The sequence below is a fragment of the Sebastes fasciatus genome, chromosome 17 (genome assembly GCF_043250625.1).
Source record: "Sebastes fasciatus isolate fSebFas1 chromosome 17, fSebFas1.pri, whole genome shotgun sequence".
In the NCBI taxonomy this organism is placed as follows: domain Eukaryota; kingdom Metazoa; phylum Chordata; class Actinopteri; order Perciformes; family Sebastidae; genus Sebastes; species Sebastes fasciatus.
Genome location: NC_133811.1, coordinates 10,712,852 through 10,733,348, shown reverse-complemented (window position 1 = coordinate 10,733,348; position 20,497 = coordinate 10,712,852). Strand labels below are relative to the sequence as shown.

The 20,497-nt window shown below is 43.0% G+C and overlaps 1 protein-coding gene across 1 annotated transcript; it reads right to left on the bottom strand.

The window, feature by feature from the left end:
• Positions 1–845: 845 nt before the first annotated feature.
• Positions 846–20,109, bottom strand: LOC141754468 (SNF-related serine/threonine-protein kinase-like). The gene is made up of 8 exons (XM_074613538.1): positions 19,941–20,109; positions 15,560–15,917; positions 14,262–14,480; positions 12,440–12,686; positions 6,780–6,921; positions 5,328–5,540; positions 5,055–5,189; positions 846–3,518 (listed from the first exon to the last, which is right to left on the bottom strand). Exons 2-8 carry the CDS (start codon positions 15,680–15,682, stop codon positions 2,186–2,188), a joined length of 2,412 nt encoding a protein of 803 aa, XP_074469639.1. The 5' UTR covers positions 15,683–15,917; positions 19,941–20,109; the 3' UTR covers positions 846–2,185.
• Positions 20,110–20,497: the final 388 nt, after the last annotated feature.

Here is a 20,497-nt window from a genome sequence, read left to right as displayed (position 1 = left end):
AGTGTATTAACAGGGCAGCATGTTGGTCAAGTGTTTGTTAGTTAATTGAAGCAACCGCAGCTAGCAGTGACCACTTCCTTTATTCTATGTTTAAAATCATTTAAAGAGATAAGGGTCTCAAGTTTAAGCTTGACCTGCAGATCGTTCCAGGACCAGGTCCATAGTGGTCGTAAAAGGCTTGTTTTACCTGCATCTGTACTGATAGAAGGCACTTTAAACTGAAGCCATTTATGTGACCTGAGATTATAACTGCTTAACAGAAATACAAACTTCCAGTTTAAGTAAGTAGGACATTTGCCAGAGATGATCTTACAGACTAAAATGAACCAATGTTGTAACCTATACGCAAAGTGAGGGATGACCATCCTACCATGCTGTATGAGGTACAATGATGAGTCCTGAAGCCAGAATCAGTGACCTCAGGGCTGAGGGATACAGGGGGTCAAGTTTGGACAAGGTGGACGGTGAGGTAAACCTGTAAATAGTATCACCAAAATCAATCTGTGTCAGGACAAGACCAGCAACTAAGCGTTTTCTTGATGCCATGGAAAAACAGGAGTTTAGCTTTTACAGAAAAACCCAGTGTGAATTTAAATTTCTTTACAAAATGGTCTATATGGTATTTAAAATTTAGACTTTTGTCCATCCAAATTCCCAAGTAAAACAATGCTGTACGTATTAATTTACTCTCCAAAAAGCCATATATTTGTATTTTTTTTTTTACACTGATTTGCTCATATTTACCTCAATATGGTTGCACAACAACACGTCATTTTAGTTTTCTTTCTTTGTCTCTAAACCTGTGCACAGATCAACTTTCACTCAACAAAAGCCAAGAAACAGACTTCGTTCACGTCATTTCATTTTAATAGATCTCTATCATATACAGTACGTACAGTACAATATGCTCAAGACAGATTTTATGGCACATCCATTTTTGTTGTACATTTTGCAGTCGCTGGTATTGCTGTGAGGCTACAGTAAAGTGACCGTTTGAATCTGTTACGTAGGTAGATACAGCAGGTGGATTGACCTCAGTGGGTAAGAGTAAGGTTGCTACAGCAAAACACATGCACTGTCAAGTTATATATTCCACTAGGGGTGGGTCACACATCCAGTTACACAGACCGATACTTGACGAGGCGGCGTTGTTATGTATTGAAACCCCTTTTGTTGTTTTTGTCTTGGAATACGCTACAACAGTGGCTACAGTGGATCCTGGAAAGCTACGGGATGAACACGGTTTCGGCTCCACCCAGAGGTCCTTCGCTTTGAATTTAAAGAGCTGCCAGTATAATAATTTAGTTTCATTTTCTTTTCCAGCCATTTCTAACTCTGGGTTCAACCAAAACCTTGATTATCCAGTAGGAGTGAAGCATAATGGTGTATCTAGTATTTAGGTTTACAACTTTACCGTCAATACAACGGGTACAGAGTACTGCTAGGAGGTTATTCACATATGTACAAACTCCGCCGTGTAACCGCGCAGAGACTTGACAAGTGAGTGTGCCTTTTCCTTTCCGAGTCTGCGGAGCAAGATAGAAAAATAAAACAGTGATCGACTACAAAATACTGTGTGTGCCAACATCGTACTCAAGTGCTCCTGTCCATTTTCATCCTCTGAATGAAAACACAGGCGTAACTTTCAGTCAGAATAAAAAAAGCGGATAAAATCTCAAAACAGATAAAAATAATGGCATTTAAAAAAACAGCATCGAGTACAACAGAAGACGATATGTAACATGATAATAAAACATCAGCTTTTCCCTTTTTGTCAGCTTATCAGAGAGTGATGTAGGTGTGGGTGTGCACAAAATGTGTGCATACAGTATACTGTATATATATTTAAGTGTGTAAGAGCAGGGATGTGAGCACCTTCTGTATCTGTACTTAATGTCTCTTTTCTAAACCCACCAGTGGGTTAAAATGTCCCTTTAGTGTCCTGTTTAATCTGCTGAAAGTGCTTCACATACTTGGCATGGCACCCAGTGTCCTCCATGGAGACTTTTTGCGTCTCTAAAATGTGCAAAGTAGGCATTTGGTCGTTCTCCCAGTTATCCGTCGTAAGTGTTAAATAATAGGAAATGGCATAAAATGCAAAAATAACGTGAAGTCGTGAGCCAGTGGTGATGATAAGGGGATGTATAGATGAGCGTGGAGGTGCGGCAGCTGATGCAGCGGCGCTCTAGATGACCTGGCAGCAGCTGTGTGGGGTGGGAGTACAGAGCAGACCCTCCTTGGGGCTCCTGTGGATGTTGACGGACAGAGTCTTGTCGCTCAGAGGCATCTGCAGCACGCGGTTCTTCATGTTCCGGTGGTTCTCCCGGGCTAGATCCAGCTCTCCCAGCCTCAGCGTGCCCGTGCAGGGGCCCTCCAGCAGCGGGTCTGCCAGCACGTCTCCCAGCGGGGGTTGGTGGTGGTACAGGTTCCCCCTGGGTGACGGGCCACCCAGGAGCGAGACCTTATCCAGGCTACCGGTGGAGCCGCCCATGCACATCCTCCACATGGGGCGGTCCTGGGTGTCCCCCACGACAACGCCACCGCTGCCGCCGCCACCACCACTGCCCCCACCGCCCCCTCCTCCCCCTCCCCCTGTCAGGTTGTGGAACTGCGAGCTCAGGCACAGGCTCATCAGCTTTAAGCTTTCCACCAGGCCGCTGGCAGCTTTGGCCGTGCCCTTGCCTTGGGCCGAACCTGATCCAGGACTGGCACAGTTGGAGGGACTGCCCTGCCCTGATCCCCTTTTCTCTCTACCCTCCTTCCTCCCTTCTCCCTCATCCCCTCGTCCACCTACAGTCGCCGTATCTGGTTTGTGGTGACTTTCCGTGTCGTCGTCGCTAGTCTCTGAGCTGGGGGTGAAAACGGCGACCGGTGCTGTCAAACCAACAGTTTGTGGCGATGATATGAGCGTCGGGAGCGATGATATTCTAGAGTTCAGATTGAGGCTGAGGCTGGGTTTGGGTGGGCCGAACCCATGCATCTCCCTCCTCTCCTCCTCTTCCTCATCCTCTCTATCCTCCTCATGGATCTGGTTAAGAACTGGAGCGCTCATACGGGACGTCAGCCGATTACCAGAAGAGGAAGCAGATGATGAGGAAGAGGCTTTGCAGCGAAGCACCACCTGAGCAGGTAGCGCAGAAGGGGGTAAACATTTGTCTTCCTCCCCTTCTTCTTCCTCGTCTTCCTCCACGCTGAAAAGACTGGGACTACGAGTTTTGCAAGGCCCCACCGAGGTCAGGGAACCCAGCCTGAGGGGGTTGGAGTGGGGCTTCACCAGAGGCCTGAGCCCCCTCTCCTGGTTCTGTCGTGCAGGCTGCTGCTGCTGCTGACTGGAAGCCAGGTTGTGGTTCTCCTGCCGCTGACTGACGTCCAGCAGAGCCGTTTTGGGCCGGGGGCCTTTGTGGAGGCTCTCAGCACTGCGGGCAGGTGACTGTGGCCCCCCGGGGTGGGAGATAGTCGGACCCCCCAAACCGTCACTGACATCCTGGTGAACATCCACTCTGGTGGGCCAGGACTGCCTGTGAAGAGTTAAACACACACAGAACACAAGGTTTAGTGGGTTAAACAGAATAAACAATACTGTATTTATATATTTACACTTCCAAAAATTATCATTTGAACATTTATAATTTAGATATATTTGAACAAGAATGTCAAATGAAGAAAATGTTAATATTTAATTCTGTTTGAGTGGTTTAATCCCACAATCAAGTTCAGATTAAAGGGATAGTTTGGGTGTTTTGAAGTGGGGTTGATTGAGGTACTTATCTATAGTCAGTGGATTACCTACAGTAGATGACAGTCGACACGCCCCACAGTTTGGAGAAACAGACAGGAGTTACCGCACGGAACCGAAGTAATGTACTACTCTGGACAGTAACAGTTTAAGTGTACGCTATATTTATAATATTTTAAACACTTTACTTTGCTGTAAGACAGCCGCTTCCGACGGGGAACTGAAGCCGTTGTATCCATCTACGCGCTCACCAACTAGACCAGACTCCATTGAAAAAAATTTGTTTTGAACCTCACAGAACACGGGGGTTGCTGGTCTAACACTGCTAAAATTACTGTTTTTTTTCAATGGAGTCTGGTGGCTTTGGCAAGAGCAAAGATAACAGCTTCACTTCCCCACCAGAAACATAGACTGTATAGCTGTCTGACAGCAAGAAAACATCCTAAATATAGCGTGCACACAACTGATATTGATTATTTTAGGTGAGGCTTTCTTTGAGGTGGCTAAAATACGTTTTGTTGCCGCCCCGTAAGCTGGGGGCGTGTTGACCGCCATCTACTGTAGGTAATACACCTACTATGCATAAGTACCTCATACAACCCCACTACAAAACACCCAAACTATCCTTTTATTGGAATGGTCACGTTGCACTTTTGTATTTCAGTAGTAAGAATCTGCATGAGTCGTCTAAAAGCTGGAACTTTAACTAATGAATTTGCATGATGCAAAACACACTAAACCAGTTGAGATAATCAACATAATTGCGACTGCTTGGTTAATTATAGATTACAGACGGGCAGCTTGGTGTATGAGATAATGAACCAAAAGAGAGGTAGCTTGGTCAGAGTTGCAGACTATGAATAGGCGCTAAACACTAACCAGATATCTAGCTGCTAGATATGCAAGATTGCAATTTTAGTGCAAGCCATCCTGTTTTTATAAACATTCATGAATCTCTTTAATTTTCTCTCTCTCAATAAGGAAAATATGAGCCTTTATTTCAAGATATTTTTGGTGGCACATCCCTGATAATGTTGCTGATCTGCAACCTCTCTTCTATTCTCAGTCAGTCCTTCATTCCCTGCTGAAAAAAAGGGCTCCATCTGCTGTCAAACTTGTCTCTTGGAAACTGACAGCACTCTGTCCATCTCACGGAATTATGTAACGTGTAAGACTGTGAGTTTGTGCCGGCCGACCGTGGCTGGATTACTGGTACCAAACGCTGCTGACAAGCTCCAGAACATTCCCGTTTAAAAGCCGAGCCTAATGATAATACAGCGGGAACAAAAATCCAACAGGAAGAGGTGTGTGTGTGTACCTGAACTGGGCCTTGCTGGGGCTGGGTGATCGTATCTGGCTGTGCAGTTCCTTCTCTTGCCTGTCCCTCAGCATCCTCTCGGCCAGCAGGAAGTACGTAGCTGTGATGTGGTTGTACTGATTCGACTCCAGAGCCCTGAGAAGACGGAGAGAGAAATCAATTTGAATTCCAAAACACACACAGGTATTAAGCTTTAGTTGGACTTGTGAACCACGGCGTTTTTTTTTGGAGATTACACAGGAGAGAATAGCTGCAATGCTGCATGACACATACTCAGTGATGGTGTCTCGGTCTGCGATGCCGCCCAGCACCATGCGCTGGATGATGGAGCCGTGCTCCTCCTCCGACAGGCTGCGATGGGACACCAGAGGGGTGGACAGCTTGGTGGCCGGCGAGGGGTCGACACCTTGAAGCCATTCGTGGGCCCCGATCTCCTCTAGGGTCGCTCTCTTCTTGGGGTCCCTCTGCAGCATACGGGCTATAAGGCTGGAGGGAGTCACAGAGGGGGTCAGTATTATGGAGGACCTACGGATACACACTAATATTCCCATAGCATTTGTGATAAATATGTTCATGAGCGGGCATTTGGACGGGTTTTAAACAAACCCCCAGGTTAGCCAAACTTATCTGGAAGAGAAAATAAAGGCTAATGGTAAAATGATAACCCAAACTGTCTGCTGTAAACATCTGTCACAGTTTACAGACCGACTTCTGGTTGTAAAAAAGTTGTAAAAAATAATCTTTAAATAATCCGTTCAATGCCTTCCACCTCCAACAAGAGCGGTAAGATGCACTTTATTCATTTAACATACTTTTGGTGTAATCGATCAATAACTCTGCTGGCACAACACCAGAGGGTGGGTGCTACGTTTCTGCAACGACGCCGTCGGTCGGGATGACCGTTATTGACTGTAACCGCCGTATAAGAGCAGTCCATAGCGGGCGGCATCCATGAGGTAGCCAGTGGGGCACGCTCACATACACTAAAAGGCACGTGCGGCCGGCCCAACAAAGCGAGAAGAGGCTCTGATTACAACACACGCAGAAGGAGAGCGACTTCATTCTCTGCTCAGGTAGACATCACTCCTCTATATCTTTACATAGCAAATAGTTGTTTTGCTGCTTTATTAATCCTCTGAATATCGGATAGAGCACCTTTATAAAGCCCAGATCAGTCAAACCTTACGGGGGATAATCCTGTAAACAAACAAGCTATCCACCTTTACCATTTGTTTTGCAGTCTAGCGAAGATAACACGAACTTCACTGGCTAAATCACTCACAAAATAGGAAGTGCTGTTTATTTAAGGGGTTCAAACAAACACATGAATCAGGACGTGTTGCCAATATTTCAACTCAACACCAACTAATGAATGTGTTTTCAAAGCTGCAGTCATTCAAAAGCGTATTCAGCACCTCTTTTTGCCCTGTTCTGCTTTGAAGCATCGCTCAACCCTCACAATGTTAAAAATAGAGGGCCGATTTTAACGGGTGCATTAGATACACTTTAACGCAGCGCTGCATCTCTGGCGGAGCAGCTGACTGCGGCGCCGAGTGAAAGCAGGACAACGAGGGGCAGCAGAAGAGAGGCCGTCGCCTCCTTCTCCTCCTCCTCTTCTTCTCTCTCTTCGCCTCTCTTGTCTTCACACATCTATAAACATGAAATATGCAGCACCTGCAGAGTACTCCGTCCATCCATCTGTGCGTGTATGTGCGTGTTACTCACTCTCTGCAGGCATGGGAGATGTGAGGAGGCACTGTGTATTTGCAGTCCATGATCATAGTGAGCGTCTCACTGTCGTTGGTCTCCTGGAAGGGGGGCTGACCGCAGACCAGCATGAAGAGGATCACCCCCAGACTCCAGATATCTGCAGAGACACAGAGAGGATGCCGTCTGTTCATACCAAAGATGCTTGTGTGCACATAATATGAGAACTGAGTGAGATTTGGGGGGGAAAAAAGGATGACAGACCAACAAAGTGAAGCCCATATATCCTTTCTGCTTAGTGACCTACATTTTAAAAAAACAAGAGCTCCCCCCGGTTCAAATGAAGCATGAATCACATTCGATCAGAGCCATTTCCATAAATATGCGCTGGCTTAGGACACATCTGTCTAACCAAGGGTGAGGCTCTGCCGCCGGCGTCATGCTCACACACATACACACAGTCCCAGGAAAGTGGGTTAACGTGTTCATCCCTCCGAGCTTCACACAAATGCTAATTTCGTGGAACAGTTCTCTCGGTCCGATTATCCACCGCTTTTAAAAAAAGAGCAATGTTTTTTGCTCGGGGCGTTCACTGGCACTCTGGTCAGCAGGATGGTCCACTGACACACATCCTGCAGTCATACACTGACTACGAGCAGAGTGACAGCGGCATAAAAGCTTCATAGTCAGTATGTTGACCTCTGTTTCACAGCGACTCTGGAAAAATGACAGCAAGATTTTGGGCTTTACGTGTAGAGCGATATGAAATAATGCAGTGGGTAAATAAAATAGCATTTCTTCTTCTTTGTGAGCAGCATGAATATCAGCAAGAGTCAGTTGATTTACAATATCTTTCTCCATTTTTAAAGCTGTGTTAATTGATTTTTTGGGCCACTTTGGGGCAGCAGAACAAGCTGTAAAACACAACATTAACATATCACCTTATAAACTATAATTATTTTCTTGATTAATCGATTAGTTGTTTGGTCTATAAAATGTCAGAAAATGGTGAAAATGGTTGATCATCAGTGTTTCCCAAAGCCCAAGATGACATCTTGTTTTGTCCACAACTCAAAGATATTCAGTTTTCTTCTCATAGAGGAGTAAAGAAACCAGAAAATATTCACATTTAAGAAGCTGGAATCAGAGAAAAATGGTTGGCGATTCATTTAATAGTTGACAACTAATCAATTAATCATTGCAGCTCTGCTATACACATCCAGCAGACAGCAACATTTGTATTAATTCTGAGTCGTGTTTCTGGCCAGCTAGTTGCTAATCTTGTTTGTCTGCCATTTGGTTCTGTGCCGGTAGCATATGACCAATCTATCAGAGCCTTTTAAAGTGAAAATCTCAAAGATTTTCATTTACATAAATGTCTGTTGAGTCACTATCTGTCGCCGAAGGAGGTAACGCACTGGTGATTGAGCTTATGGCCCACTGATGAAAGTATTGCAATATTTATATGTTTGCAGTATTACAAACTGAGTGTCTGTGGTGACATTCCCAGAAGATAATGCTGTAATAATAATGTTATACACAAGAAATGGAAGTATGCACACAATTCTGAAAACTTGAAGCTCATGTACATAGAAATATATTTCTTCTGTTCCATTTCTATGCTGATGTATCAACAAAAAGACTCCAGTCTGATAAACTCTGAGCACAAGTCCATTGTTTTCACTCAAATAGAAATTCGAAATCGACCAGGACTGAAATCTTAAGAAGTGCCACTTTAAAGTAGGCCTGCTGTTTAGTTTTATTTTTTGATACTATTTTTTTTAAAAAAGGTTTAGAATGGTTAAATTTGGATTTATGAATGTGATACTTTGCAAAAATAATCATCAAATTGATTATGTGTTTTATTATTGTTATTGGAGATACCAAACAGTAAATTTTCCCAGAATAACGGGAAAATTCAGGGCCAGTTGCCGGCTATACCATCCAGCCTTGGATAAAGTGATTTTTATTCTTTACAAACAGGACATTCATTTAATCTTTTAATAATTTGATTTCAAGTCCGCAGTAATAAATCATTCCAGCTGCTGTAACAATATGATTAAAACTGTTTACATTTATGAAACTTGTGATGATGCTTGAACCACACGTTGTTTCTTGTTACTGACATCATTATGCTGACTAATTTGACTGACTTTAACTACCAGCTGGAGGGTTGATGAGAGCCGTGAGAGTGAACCACAACAGTAAAAATTGTGGGCTGTGAAACAAAAACAATGACCTCGAAGACGCTGAAAAGCTTTGTGAAAGTGAGGTGAACTGCAGAGTTGGGTGATAATTCTCTGTGGGTTTGTCACCATGAGCGACCGCTTTAACATTGCAGATAGTCATTTGACTAATTGTTGTAAAAAAATATTGATTATTGCAGCTTTAAAGTGCCAGTCTTTGGGGTTTACTACCTGTCTTTTTAGTGGCATTTCTGGTAGTAAGTGCCTATTGCTGCGTCTACATCACTATTTGATCAAACAAAGTGACTTTTTCTCTGTTGATGAAGCTTTCTCTGCCATTGCTGCAAAAACTGCTCAGGCCAATTATCAGTTCTTCCTCTGAATATTAACCAGAAATGTAAAATAACTTCCTGTGAAGCTGTTGACTTCTTCTCCAAAAGACAACAGCAGACGTATCGATGCTCACGTATAGCATCAGTTTGATATTAATTCTGCAAAAACAAAGGTTGTAAACTGGGTAAACTAAAGTGGGTTTGTCCTCCACAGCACCCCCCGGTGATCTGTGTCTTTCCCATCATGCAGTTTGCCAGGATACGCTGGAGATTTCAATCTGGCAAAGTAAAATGTGCCAGTTTACTGTGGGTGGCGAGTATTTATTGCTCCGAGGCTGTGAAGGAGCGTCTCATACTGCTGATGGAGGGAGCAAAAAAACGCTGCTGCAGTCCCCACCACCATCTTACCCCTAGCCAACGTATCCTAGCAACCGTGACCCTGCTCCCTCATTACTTGCGTCAGCAGCGGTCCGCCAAACTTCCTTCCTCGATAACTTTATTTATAAACCAGATGGCTGACACATCACTGGATAACGCCCGTTCGCGTCACTGCACATTAGCCTCACTTGAGCTACATGTAACGACGGCGGCTACTTATTGGCGACAGCTGGGAGTGTAAACATCCCCTTCATGTTGCCTCTCGTTGCATTTTAACACTAATTGCTTCCCTCAGATAACCAACAAGCACTTCTTTATGTCTTGACACTGTTAACCCCGAGTGGGCCAAGTCCAGCATCCTGTCCATGCTGATCATTATGTAATATCTTTTTCTACAAAGTCCTCCCACTTGTGCATGTTCACTATGCACAGATATGCTCTAAATTATGCATGCGTCCAGGATATGCTCTTTGTAATTGCTATTAGGTAAGTTAATTTTTCTGAAGTGCAGCTTGTGCTTCTTGAAGAGGAAGAAAAAATCTATATTTAACTTTTCCATTTACTGGAGACAAAAAAAGGAGAGAGCCCACACACTGCATAACATCAGAGGCAAATAGAGGCAGGCATCTTTTCATAGCACTTCGTTCACTGTGTTAAACCTGTTAATTCCTTCTAATTCGCTGCATAAAAATAACATTTCACATATTATTCAGTCCTCAAAATTCATTATATTCACTCACTGTTTCACTCCTTCTGGGAGAGTGTTTTTCACCTTTTTTTTTTGTCATTTTATTGAACGATTAATTGAGAAAGTAAACAACAGATTCATCAATAATAAAAAATGATTGTTATTTGCAGCCTTAGTCCTACAGTAAACATGTGAGGGAATGATAAAGAAAGTGTGGTAACACTTTATAATAATCATTATTAAATGGTAAATTGATACTTAATTAAACTTTCGTTAATATTTTTGAAAGTTATTTTACTGTTATCAGACAAAGAAATGATAATTAATAATGTTTCCTAATAATAAGTACTGCTATAATTTATGTTACGCTTTTTTTTTAATGTGTTCTCACCTAGGTTAGAAAACTTAAGAAATCTATTGGTACCAAACATGTCAAATAACGCTCCAAACTAATGCTAAATGTTGGTGAGAAAAAACTGTCATGGCCATTTTCAAAGGGATCCCTTGACCTCTGACCTCAAGATATGTGAATGACAATGGGTTCTCTGGGTACCCACGAGTCTCCCCTTTCTCTGACATGCCCACTTTATGATGATCACATGCAGTTTGGGGCAAGTCATAGTCAAGTCAGCACACTGACACACTGACAGACATCAATTTACCATTTATTATTGATGGTTACTATAAAGTGTTACCGAAAGGGTTTCTGCTGGTAGAAGCAATCTATCACCTTGGATTAATAAATAGCTTTTTCTCTGCTTTTTTGCTGGTGCAACATACTCCCTCTATTCTGGATCACTTCTCATCTCAACTTATTTTCAGCACTTCCTCAAAAGATTAACAAAACTCCAAACAGGTCCGACTAGCGAGCGAGGACAGCAGCCTCTTTATCTCTGCGACAAAACCGGGCTCGCCGCCACCTGGCACGTCACCAGCAAACCTCAGCACCCCAACCGACTGTCGGCAGGTGTCTTGGCAGCGATGCCATCCCGGGCCAGGTTACCGCAAAGCCCCGAATGTCGGGACTTCTGGCCTCCGTTCAGCCTGATAGAATCACACAATAGTACATCCCGGCTGGGTGGATAATCCCCCGCCATCAAAACATCATCATCTCAGCTGAATGAACAATAGCGGCACGGGCGGCATGAACACACCAGAGGACATGAACACACGTGCACTGAACATGTCCGCCAACATCTGATTTGTCATCTGGGTCAGACAGGCTTTTACAGGACAGCTGACCTCACACATGCAGTCAAATCATTGTTATTACTCCACTTCCAATACTTAAAGGAGCGACATATCTGCTTTGCCATAAAAAGAGAGAAGGCAGACAGAAGAAGAAAATAGCCACTGCGAATCCACTCAGTCAGAAAAACAGAAAATGCTTCTCCCTTGCTCTGACGCAGTGGCCTCTGGGTAGACAGAGGGACTACTGATGCTGTTTCTCGCTCTGCCTCTTTCACTCTTGTTTCTCTCCCCCCCCCTTCGAATCTGCACGCCTCTGTTTCATTTCTTTTCCATTACATTTTGATTGAATATCTAAGCTGTGGCTCAGCAAGGATTGGTACCACTATCGATGGGAGAGACGGAGGGGTAGGTGATGGTGCTGGAGAGTGCTGAGGAAACCAATTTCAGCCTGATCTGATATCAGATTTTATTATACACAGAAAGGCCATGACTGTCAATGAACGGAAACCCGCAGACAAAAAATAAACTGCAGGTGTAGGACGAGGCAATTCTGTGGGTTAAGTTATAGTCTAATTTCCAAACTGCCTGGTACACTAACGCGATCTGAGCTTCCTTCTATCAGCTGGCTGATAAGGCTGCCAGCTGTCTGCAGGGTACTGTGGGTCATACAGTATGGTCAAAGTGCATCCAGAGCTATCAGTGGGTCAGAGAGTGTGTGAATGTGAAAGTTAAACCAGGCTGATATACATTAGAGGACAGCGTGTCCTGCTGCTGGGAAACGCACACTGGACTACGGACCGAGGCAGCGTCCCGTCCCGTTGGAGGTAAAAGCTGTAACTTTGATAAATCAGCATAGATAACTCCCCCGCTACGTCACCCAGGCTGTCAGCCCTTTAGACTTACCCACAGCGGGAGCGTCGTACTCGTCCCCCAGCAGGATTTCGGGAGCAGAGTAGGCCAGCGAGCCGCAGGATGTGTTGAGTGTTTTCCCGGGCTGAAACCGGTTGCTGAAGCCGAAGTCGGTGAGCTTGACGACGCCCTGCTTCTCGAAGAACACCACGTTCTCCGGCTTCAGGTCCCTGTGCACCACGTGCAGCCGGTGGCAGTAGGAGATGGCGTGGACAATTTGGGCGAAGTAACACTTGGCCACCTTGGAGAGGAGGAGAGGCAGGAATGGTAGCAAGCATTAGTAATGTATCTTGACATAATAAGCATGTCAGTTTGTGAGTTTGTAAGACAGCAAACACAACAAGACGCACAGTCACATCTAGACCTATAGGTCGTTTAGATTCTCTGAACCATCTGAATTACATGTGTTTGGCTTGTGGCATGAATAGTGCCAACCAACAACTAGCAATGCCTTTGTAGACACTCCAAAGCAATAGTTCAACACTTCTTGCTGAGACATGAGAAGATCGAAACCAGGCTAGCTGTCTCCCGCCCCCCTACTCCAGTTTTTATGCTAAGCTACGCTATCGTCTGCCTCTTGCTCCATACTTAAGGGACAGAAATGAGAGAGAGTGGTATGAAATGTTCCCGTCCATCTTACTCTGTACAAGAAAGCGAATAAGCGCACAGTACTTCCTTTAAGCAAGGGTTGGTAATCATCTTCAAAAAACTATTTTGTTATATTTGTTGAATTTCTCATTACATCCCGACAGCAAAAAAAGAAGGAAAGGTATCTGTGGCTGTCGCAGGACTGTAATAAACCTGTCCAATCATTTCATCGTTTGTTGTTTACGTTCATAATGATAATTTTGGGGGAGTGACTTTGGAGGGAAGCCTGAAGGGACGGGCTGTCTGTGTTGTCGACTTGGCGACTTTCTCGATAGATTTAGGGCGCCTTTACAAGCCATAGTCCGTTTGGCTACTTCCAATCAGAGTGAAATTGATACTTTTGGTTAGTTTTCTATTTAGTCTGGTTCGGTTTCTCAGTGCACAAATTAGAGCGGACCACATTAAAAAAGTAACTTACTGAGGGGCGTGTACGAAGGAGCAAATGTATCTTTTTCATCTTGAGAGCTGCCAAATCTATGCAGGGAATCGCGGACTTTGATATATTGCGTCAACGTTGTTTCACTTTGACTCGGCTGATCTACTGTGCGCAAGAATCCCTTCTCCTCCAGTTTATGACTTTATAAATGTCACTGTTTTTGTGGACTTTATTTAGCATATTTTATAGAATTTTCAATATCACAACTAATTCTTCACAGTATAACATGCACCAATCTAACAAAACATGCCAACTGTTATTGTAACTTATTTTACCACAAAACCAACCAGTAAGGGTACATAAAACGTTTATAAAAAAGCCACTGCTACCATTGCAGAGTTTGAGAACATCTCATCCCTTTTCCCTGCTTAACTTGTAATGTTACAGCTTTCAATGTCACACGGTTGCCTCCTGGTGTCTGGAATTGATTAACTTTAAAGAAATCTGTATGCGCGATGCATTGGTGAGCTTCTAACTACCTTTGAAGTGTCCTTCACTGCATTCCCACAAAGTAGTCTCAACTAAAATTGTAAAAAAAAGAAGTAGATTCAAATTCTCTTCCCTGGAGAGTCTTAGGAGAATTAATATTAATATGATACTTTATTGATCTCCGTTCTTTTGCTTTATCTTGAGCAACCCCTGGAGATGGTAGAGAGCCCCTAAGTCAAGGACACTTCAGTCCAGGTCTATATTCAACCTCATGGCCACATTGTTGCCCACAACCCCACTCACCTCTTCAGTGAGGCCTCCGTCGTGCTTCATGATGCAGTCGTACATGTCTCCTCCGTCCCCCAGTTCCAGGATGAGGTAGAGTTTGGTGGCCGTGTCGATGACCTCGTAGAGGCGCACCACGTTGGGGTGCTGCACCATCTTCATGCATCGCACCTCCTGGAATAGGTGCCCGCGCGCCACCGGGTCCAGCTTAGTCTTATCTATCACCTTCACTGCGACCTAGAAGAGCAACGTAAAGAGAAAAAGAGAACTGATGAATCTACAACTATCGGCAGCAGCTTTTGCATACTGTAGAGCTGAGACCCCCCCGCCCCCGACGTCATCACCCAAAAAAAAACTGCAAATCCTCAGTTTGAATTAAGTGGTTCAGTGTATTAAATTAGTCTTTTTTTATTAAATCAACTTGCTTTAATGAATATAACTCGTCAGTTTGGTCAACATAAATAATGTCTTGCTACGTTTTTGGAAAGACTTAATTCATTTACTATATTAGTGTTGCAGCTGAAATTGATTTTTTCTTATTGTGGTTAAATAAATGTAATTTGTGGTGTTGTTTGCTGCTAGACTGCCCCGTTAATACAGGTGCGTGCCTTGCTTTGTGTGAGTCAAGTGGGAGAGCAAATAGGTTTTTGACCACAGTGAAAATGTTGTCTTTGAAATGCTAAACGCCAACAAATATGGATCGAAGCTGAATATTTAATTAGATTTTGTAGCAAAGAAATATATATCTTTTCAAATAGTTCTATATACAGATATTTTTGTATAAATTATCTAGTAAGCATGTTATTATGATTTTAGTTATACATTAAAAAATATTTAATTTTAAAAAAATATTTTGACAACCTCAGAACAGACAAATCCTGTCGCACCCCCTGTGATCTTTGGCGACCCCCTAAGGTTGGCAAACCCCTGCTTTACAGGCTATTGACGCTTTTGGATTGAAGCAGCTAATTGCTGATGTGTAGTGCCGATACTAAAGATGATTATCAAACAGGAAAGTTACTAAAAGTATGTAGTGTTTGGTCTTATCAGTTGGGAAACATCTCTAGAATCAACATTAAGACAATCATGTGATGCTAAGACATTCACAAAAGCCAAGATCAACACAATACGTTGGCAAATCAATCCACTCATCTCACTTTACAGACGTTACTCAAATGCCTACGAGCGTTACTCGTCACCCTTCTCTGGTATGTCTGTCTCTCAGGGTGAGGCTGACAGCTATTTAAATATCAACAAAATTCCTTCACTGATTTCAAAGCATTCCTCTCTGCATGTTCAGACATGGACGAGCGCACCTTTTCCCCAGTGAAGACGTGTCGGGCCAGTTTGACCACAGCAAAGTGTCCGCGGCCCAGCGTCTTGTCCAGGTCATACAGCCCGGCGATCTTCCCATCACGATGACGTTTGAGCCCCGCCATGGCTGCTGGTGGACAGGGGGAAGGAAGAGCTGCCTTCTGTTGCCTGCTGGTCTCCGGTCAGTTCTCCATCTCCTCCCGAGTAGGTTGAAGTTAGGTGAGGTTTGTAGGCGGCGGTTTCGTCTGGGTCTCTGGAGGGATCTTCAGGGATTTGCTGGATGGTGACAGCAAATATTCACAGAGCTCTGTCCTGCTGCGCTGCCTGCCGGTGCTCAATTCAATCCCATCTTCTCGTGATCTGAGGGTGAACATGGTACAAGAAAGGGCGGGAATCAAAATTCACCCAATCATAACGACAATATGACACTGCGTCACTGCTTTGGAGGAATTCCGGCTGAACTGAATCATGAACCTGTCTGATGGACGGTTGTCCTCATGCCACATTCCCCGCATGTCAGTATCATAATTACATAACCATAACAGCTCTGCAAGTCTGCACATACATGACTACCAATGCTCACAATGACATTGTTAACATGCTGATGTTTAAGAGGTACCGCATAATGTGTCAATTTAGGCGAGGAAAAACTGTCATGGACATTTTTAAAGGAGTCTCTTGACCTCTGACCTCAAGATATGTGGATGAAAATGGGTTCTATGGGTACCCACGAGTCTCCCCTTTACAGACATGCCCACTTTATGATAATCACATGCAATTTCCAATAATAAATATATACATACATTTGCATAAAGCAAGCATATTTGCCCACTCCCATGTTGATAAGAGTATTAAATACTTGACAAAGAAGTCAAGGTATATTATGAACGGATAAAAAATGTGCGATTGTTTTGCGATTAATCGTGATTAAATATTTTAATTGGTTGACAGCCCTAGTTTATACACTAACCCTAACTCTTACCATGGTTCAGTAACACAGTTCTGAAAAGTACTAGTATTAGTAGTTTGAAAGTACTATTACGATTAATCTGTTGATATTTATATCATTAGTAAATTAATTGTTTAAGTGTATGAAATGATTAAAAGGAGAGTAAAAAATTCTTAAAATCCCATGGTGACGTCTTCAAATGTTTTGTCAGACTTACAGTCCTAAACCCAAAGATATTCAATTGACAATGATATCAAACAGAGAAAAACTCGAAAAAATAGTCACATTTGAGAACCAGGAACCAGCAAATATTAAATTTTTTCTTGATTAAATGACTTAAATGATTATTAAAACTACTGCCGATTAATATCCTGTTAATCTACTTGTGAATTAATTGACTATTTTCTTCAGCTCTATTACATGATTGTCCAATGGTTCTCTGCTATATTTAGTTTTTCATAATTAATGTTGCATCATTTGAACAAAACTATTCCAAACTAATCATCTCGCTGTGCACACGTCTAACCCTCCCTCCGCTCCGTTCACCAGACGCTACCGTCGTCATGCCGTGTGTGCTTCACAGCCCTGATTATGAAACAACGCCTCCAGGGGAGGCATGGCATTCCTCTTCCAAGAATCTACCTGTGTACCGACTCCGAGCACGCGGAAACTGAAAAAACACACACAATGTGCAGGCAGGAAGAACATTCCTGGGAGGTTATCTTCGCCCGGGTGTGTCCCACTCACCTGGATTCACAGATACAACTGGAAACTGTTGCCAGGGAACACGCCTATCAACATAACTAGACACAGTAAAAAAAAACGTCTCTAACCCACCGGCAGTCTGTGGTTTCTCAAATGAAACTTTGAAAGCGTAAAGAGCTCTTAGGGTTTTTTTATATGATCCTCAGTTGGGGGATTGTTCCTGTGAGAAAAGTGTGAGTCATTTTTCTTTTAATAGGAAACTGACATCTCTATCTGCCTCGCTTTCTCACACACTCACAGACACAAAAGTAAACTGCTGAATTCTTCGACACTGACAACACTGTAGGTGTTGATGTTTCAACAACTGAAGCCATGAAAGGAGACACATACTCACTTGTGCCTGCTTTCATGTGCACACACTCACACACACACACACACATACATACAGACGGCTGTGGCACACTGACAGGGCAGGTTAGGTGAGATCAATGTAGGCTGTAGTGTGGTGCTGAGCGGGTGTGTTGGCCTGGATCTGCTCATCTAAAATCCAGACCTCTTATTTACCTCAAGAGTGTGTGTGTGTGTGTGTGTGTGTGTGTGTGTGTGTGTATAATCACTTGGTTGGTTTAAAGCAGGTGATGGGTGAATTACAAGTTGAGAAAATGCACTTGATGTTCTGACAATGTACAGTAGTGTAGCATTCGTGCACGCTTTGAGGTCGGTTGTGTAACTGTTCAAGGTGCTGGTGGTGTATTGATTCACAAGGTAGTAAAGTGTGCACATAAATAAACACACATACGAGGTCAAGGACCTGTTATGAGAGCTGCTCCGCTCTCAGAGCCTGATATGGGGGTTATCAAGTCTGTGGTTAGCTGGAATCAGTTTCCTGGTACATTTGATATCAATGTGTCGAAGATAAGTTAGGTAACAGGCAAATATTTTGGACAAACTGCCGATGGTAAGCAATTAGAGACAAAAATTTGGTCGCCAATGGCACAATAATGCAACAGTTTCTAACTGTTTGGCAAATCACCACTTACAGATTTGATTATATAAGCCTGAAATTATACCATAAAAAGTAAAAATCAGAGGTGTAGTCAGTCAAAGATATCCAGGTATCGATAGGGGGTGTAAGAACATATCAATACACACGATTATCGCGATATCATGTTGTGCGATACTGTATCGATTCTCCAAAACACCGTACAGATTTTGAATTAACCTCTTAAAAATCCAACAGCCCACCGTCAGGCTCGGGCTGCTATTCGATCTTTGGGAGGTTGTTGCGGGCTGAGTTTTAAAGCTAGAAGTTACTGGCAAACCTAAGGAATCCATTGGTATCAAGCATCTTATAGAAGCTTGTCGCGAAGGAGGCTAAATAACGCTCCAAACATGCCCTAAGTTTTGACGAGGATAAACTGGCATGACCCTTTTCAAAGGGGGCCCTTGACCTTTGACCTCAAGATATGTGAATGAAAATGGGTTCTATGGGTACCGACGAGTCTCCCCTTTACAGACATGCCCACTTTATGATAATCACATGCAGTTTTTAGGTAAAAAAACATGCAGGTTTTTTCTTTTGCATATTTTTGCCTATTCAAAACTGGTTTATTAAAAGGTGTGTTCTTTAAACTGTTAAAGTTTTCCAAAAGTTAAATTAGTAAAAAAACGCAATATATCGCCTTGCTTACAGTATCGCAATATATCGCAATATATTGAATTGCTACACGTATCGTATCGCCAGATACTTGCCAATACACAGCCCTAGCATCAATACATATCGATACTGAATATTTCAATCGTTCAATACTCATTTTCTGCAGTATCGTTACACGGGTACGAGCTGCCCTTTCTGCTCTCTCTTCTCCCACATACACCGCTATTAATCTTTTAATACAAATTTTAAATTGTATTCCTTCAATGTTGTGTCAATTTTCCCCGCGGTATCAAAAATTTATATCAATATTTTTCAAGGTATTGTGTCAAAGTTAGAAAATCCAGTATTGTGACAACACTACATCATTTTAAGTAGCAGAAACATGTTTTTTTCCCCCTATCCTAATATTCTCAAGACCCCCTTAGAATATACTTGCAACTCCTTGCAGGAAACCTTAGTACCCAGGTTGGGAAGTAAATATGACAGAAAATATTATAAAGGGTAGCATAAGGTGCTATATAGATATGGTAAGTCCCTATAAATTAAAATAATACAGGAACAATATAGTGATTTTTTTTCTGTTGGACTCTCTTTCACAATATGTGCAGCCTTCAAGAATGTCCTATATGCATATACAAAGAGCACAATAACTGCATCATCTTGTCTGTGTGGTGTTATTATAGGACTATAATAAATACACCATCACAGTACCACAGGAACACTTGAAGTCATAATATACTGGCATGTATTAGGATTGTTGTGCTCCTTCACTGTGCTCAGTTATCCCTGCATAGGTGCTGCCTGCTGCCCATCTGGGACCCGTCCAACCCCCCTCTACTGTCAACATGCCTGCTGGCTGCAGCCACAATAACATGACAGCGCAGAGCAGAGCAGAGCAGCCTGCGCCAACACATGAGAGGAGAGAGGAGAGAAGACACGGGCAGCATGATAACAAGGATGCGCATTTATAAAATAAAAACACAGTCCCCTACTGGGAGCTAAAGCTTAAGTTGACACATATTCCTCCACCGGGCCCACAACAGCATCAGCCTGCATGCGGTCCTATACTCACCACAGAGAGATGTGGAGCAGCTCCAACACCAACACGTCCTGTCTGCTCCTCTTTAAACCTGCGGGAGTGTTGCGGAGCCACGGGACGGTTTAACGGGGATGAAATCCTCCGGTGTTCAGTTTAACACTACCGGTACCGACTGACAGAGAACCGGGGCAACGATTAGTCCAATGAGTCCCCGTGTAAGTCTGTCACACTGTAAACTAAACCTCTCTCTCTCTCGCTCTCTCTCTCGCTCTCTCTCTCTCAGCTGCGTCAAAGACACACAGGTAGCAGGATGATACCGGAAGATCAGCTTTCAAAATAAAACCAATATATCCTACTATGAATTAATGAATGAATTAATGAATGAATTAATGAATGACTTTATTTCGAACATAAAAAATAAATAAAAACAGATACAAAATAATAACAAACAAAACACGAGTAATAGTGTCCGAAAAGGAGTAGGTACGAACTTTCCTCTTAAATTATAACTCCCCTTAAATCTATTTTAGTAGCCTATAACATTTTGAGTTGTAAAACTTGATTATTAATTTGATGATTTTATTAATTAA

What these genes read in the sequence shown, in the direction of transcription:
- LOC141754468 (XM_074613538.1), bottom strand. Translation starts at nt 15,682, where the DNA reads ATGGCGGGGCTCAAACGTCATCGTGATGGGAAGATCGCCGGGCTGTAT. An exon ending in ACGGAGGCCTCACTGAAGAG is followed by an intron (nt 12,687 to 14,261) that starts GTGAGTGGGGTT and finishes CTCCTCTCCAAG; the next exon opens with GTGGCCAAGTGTTACTTCGC. An exon ending in GTACGACGCTCCCGCTGTGG is followed by an intron (nt 6,922 to 12,439) that starts GTAAGTCTAAAG and finishes GTGTCTCTGCAG; the next exon opens with ATATCTGGAGTCTGGGGGTG.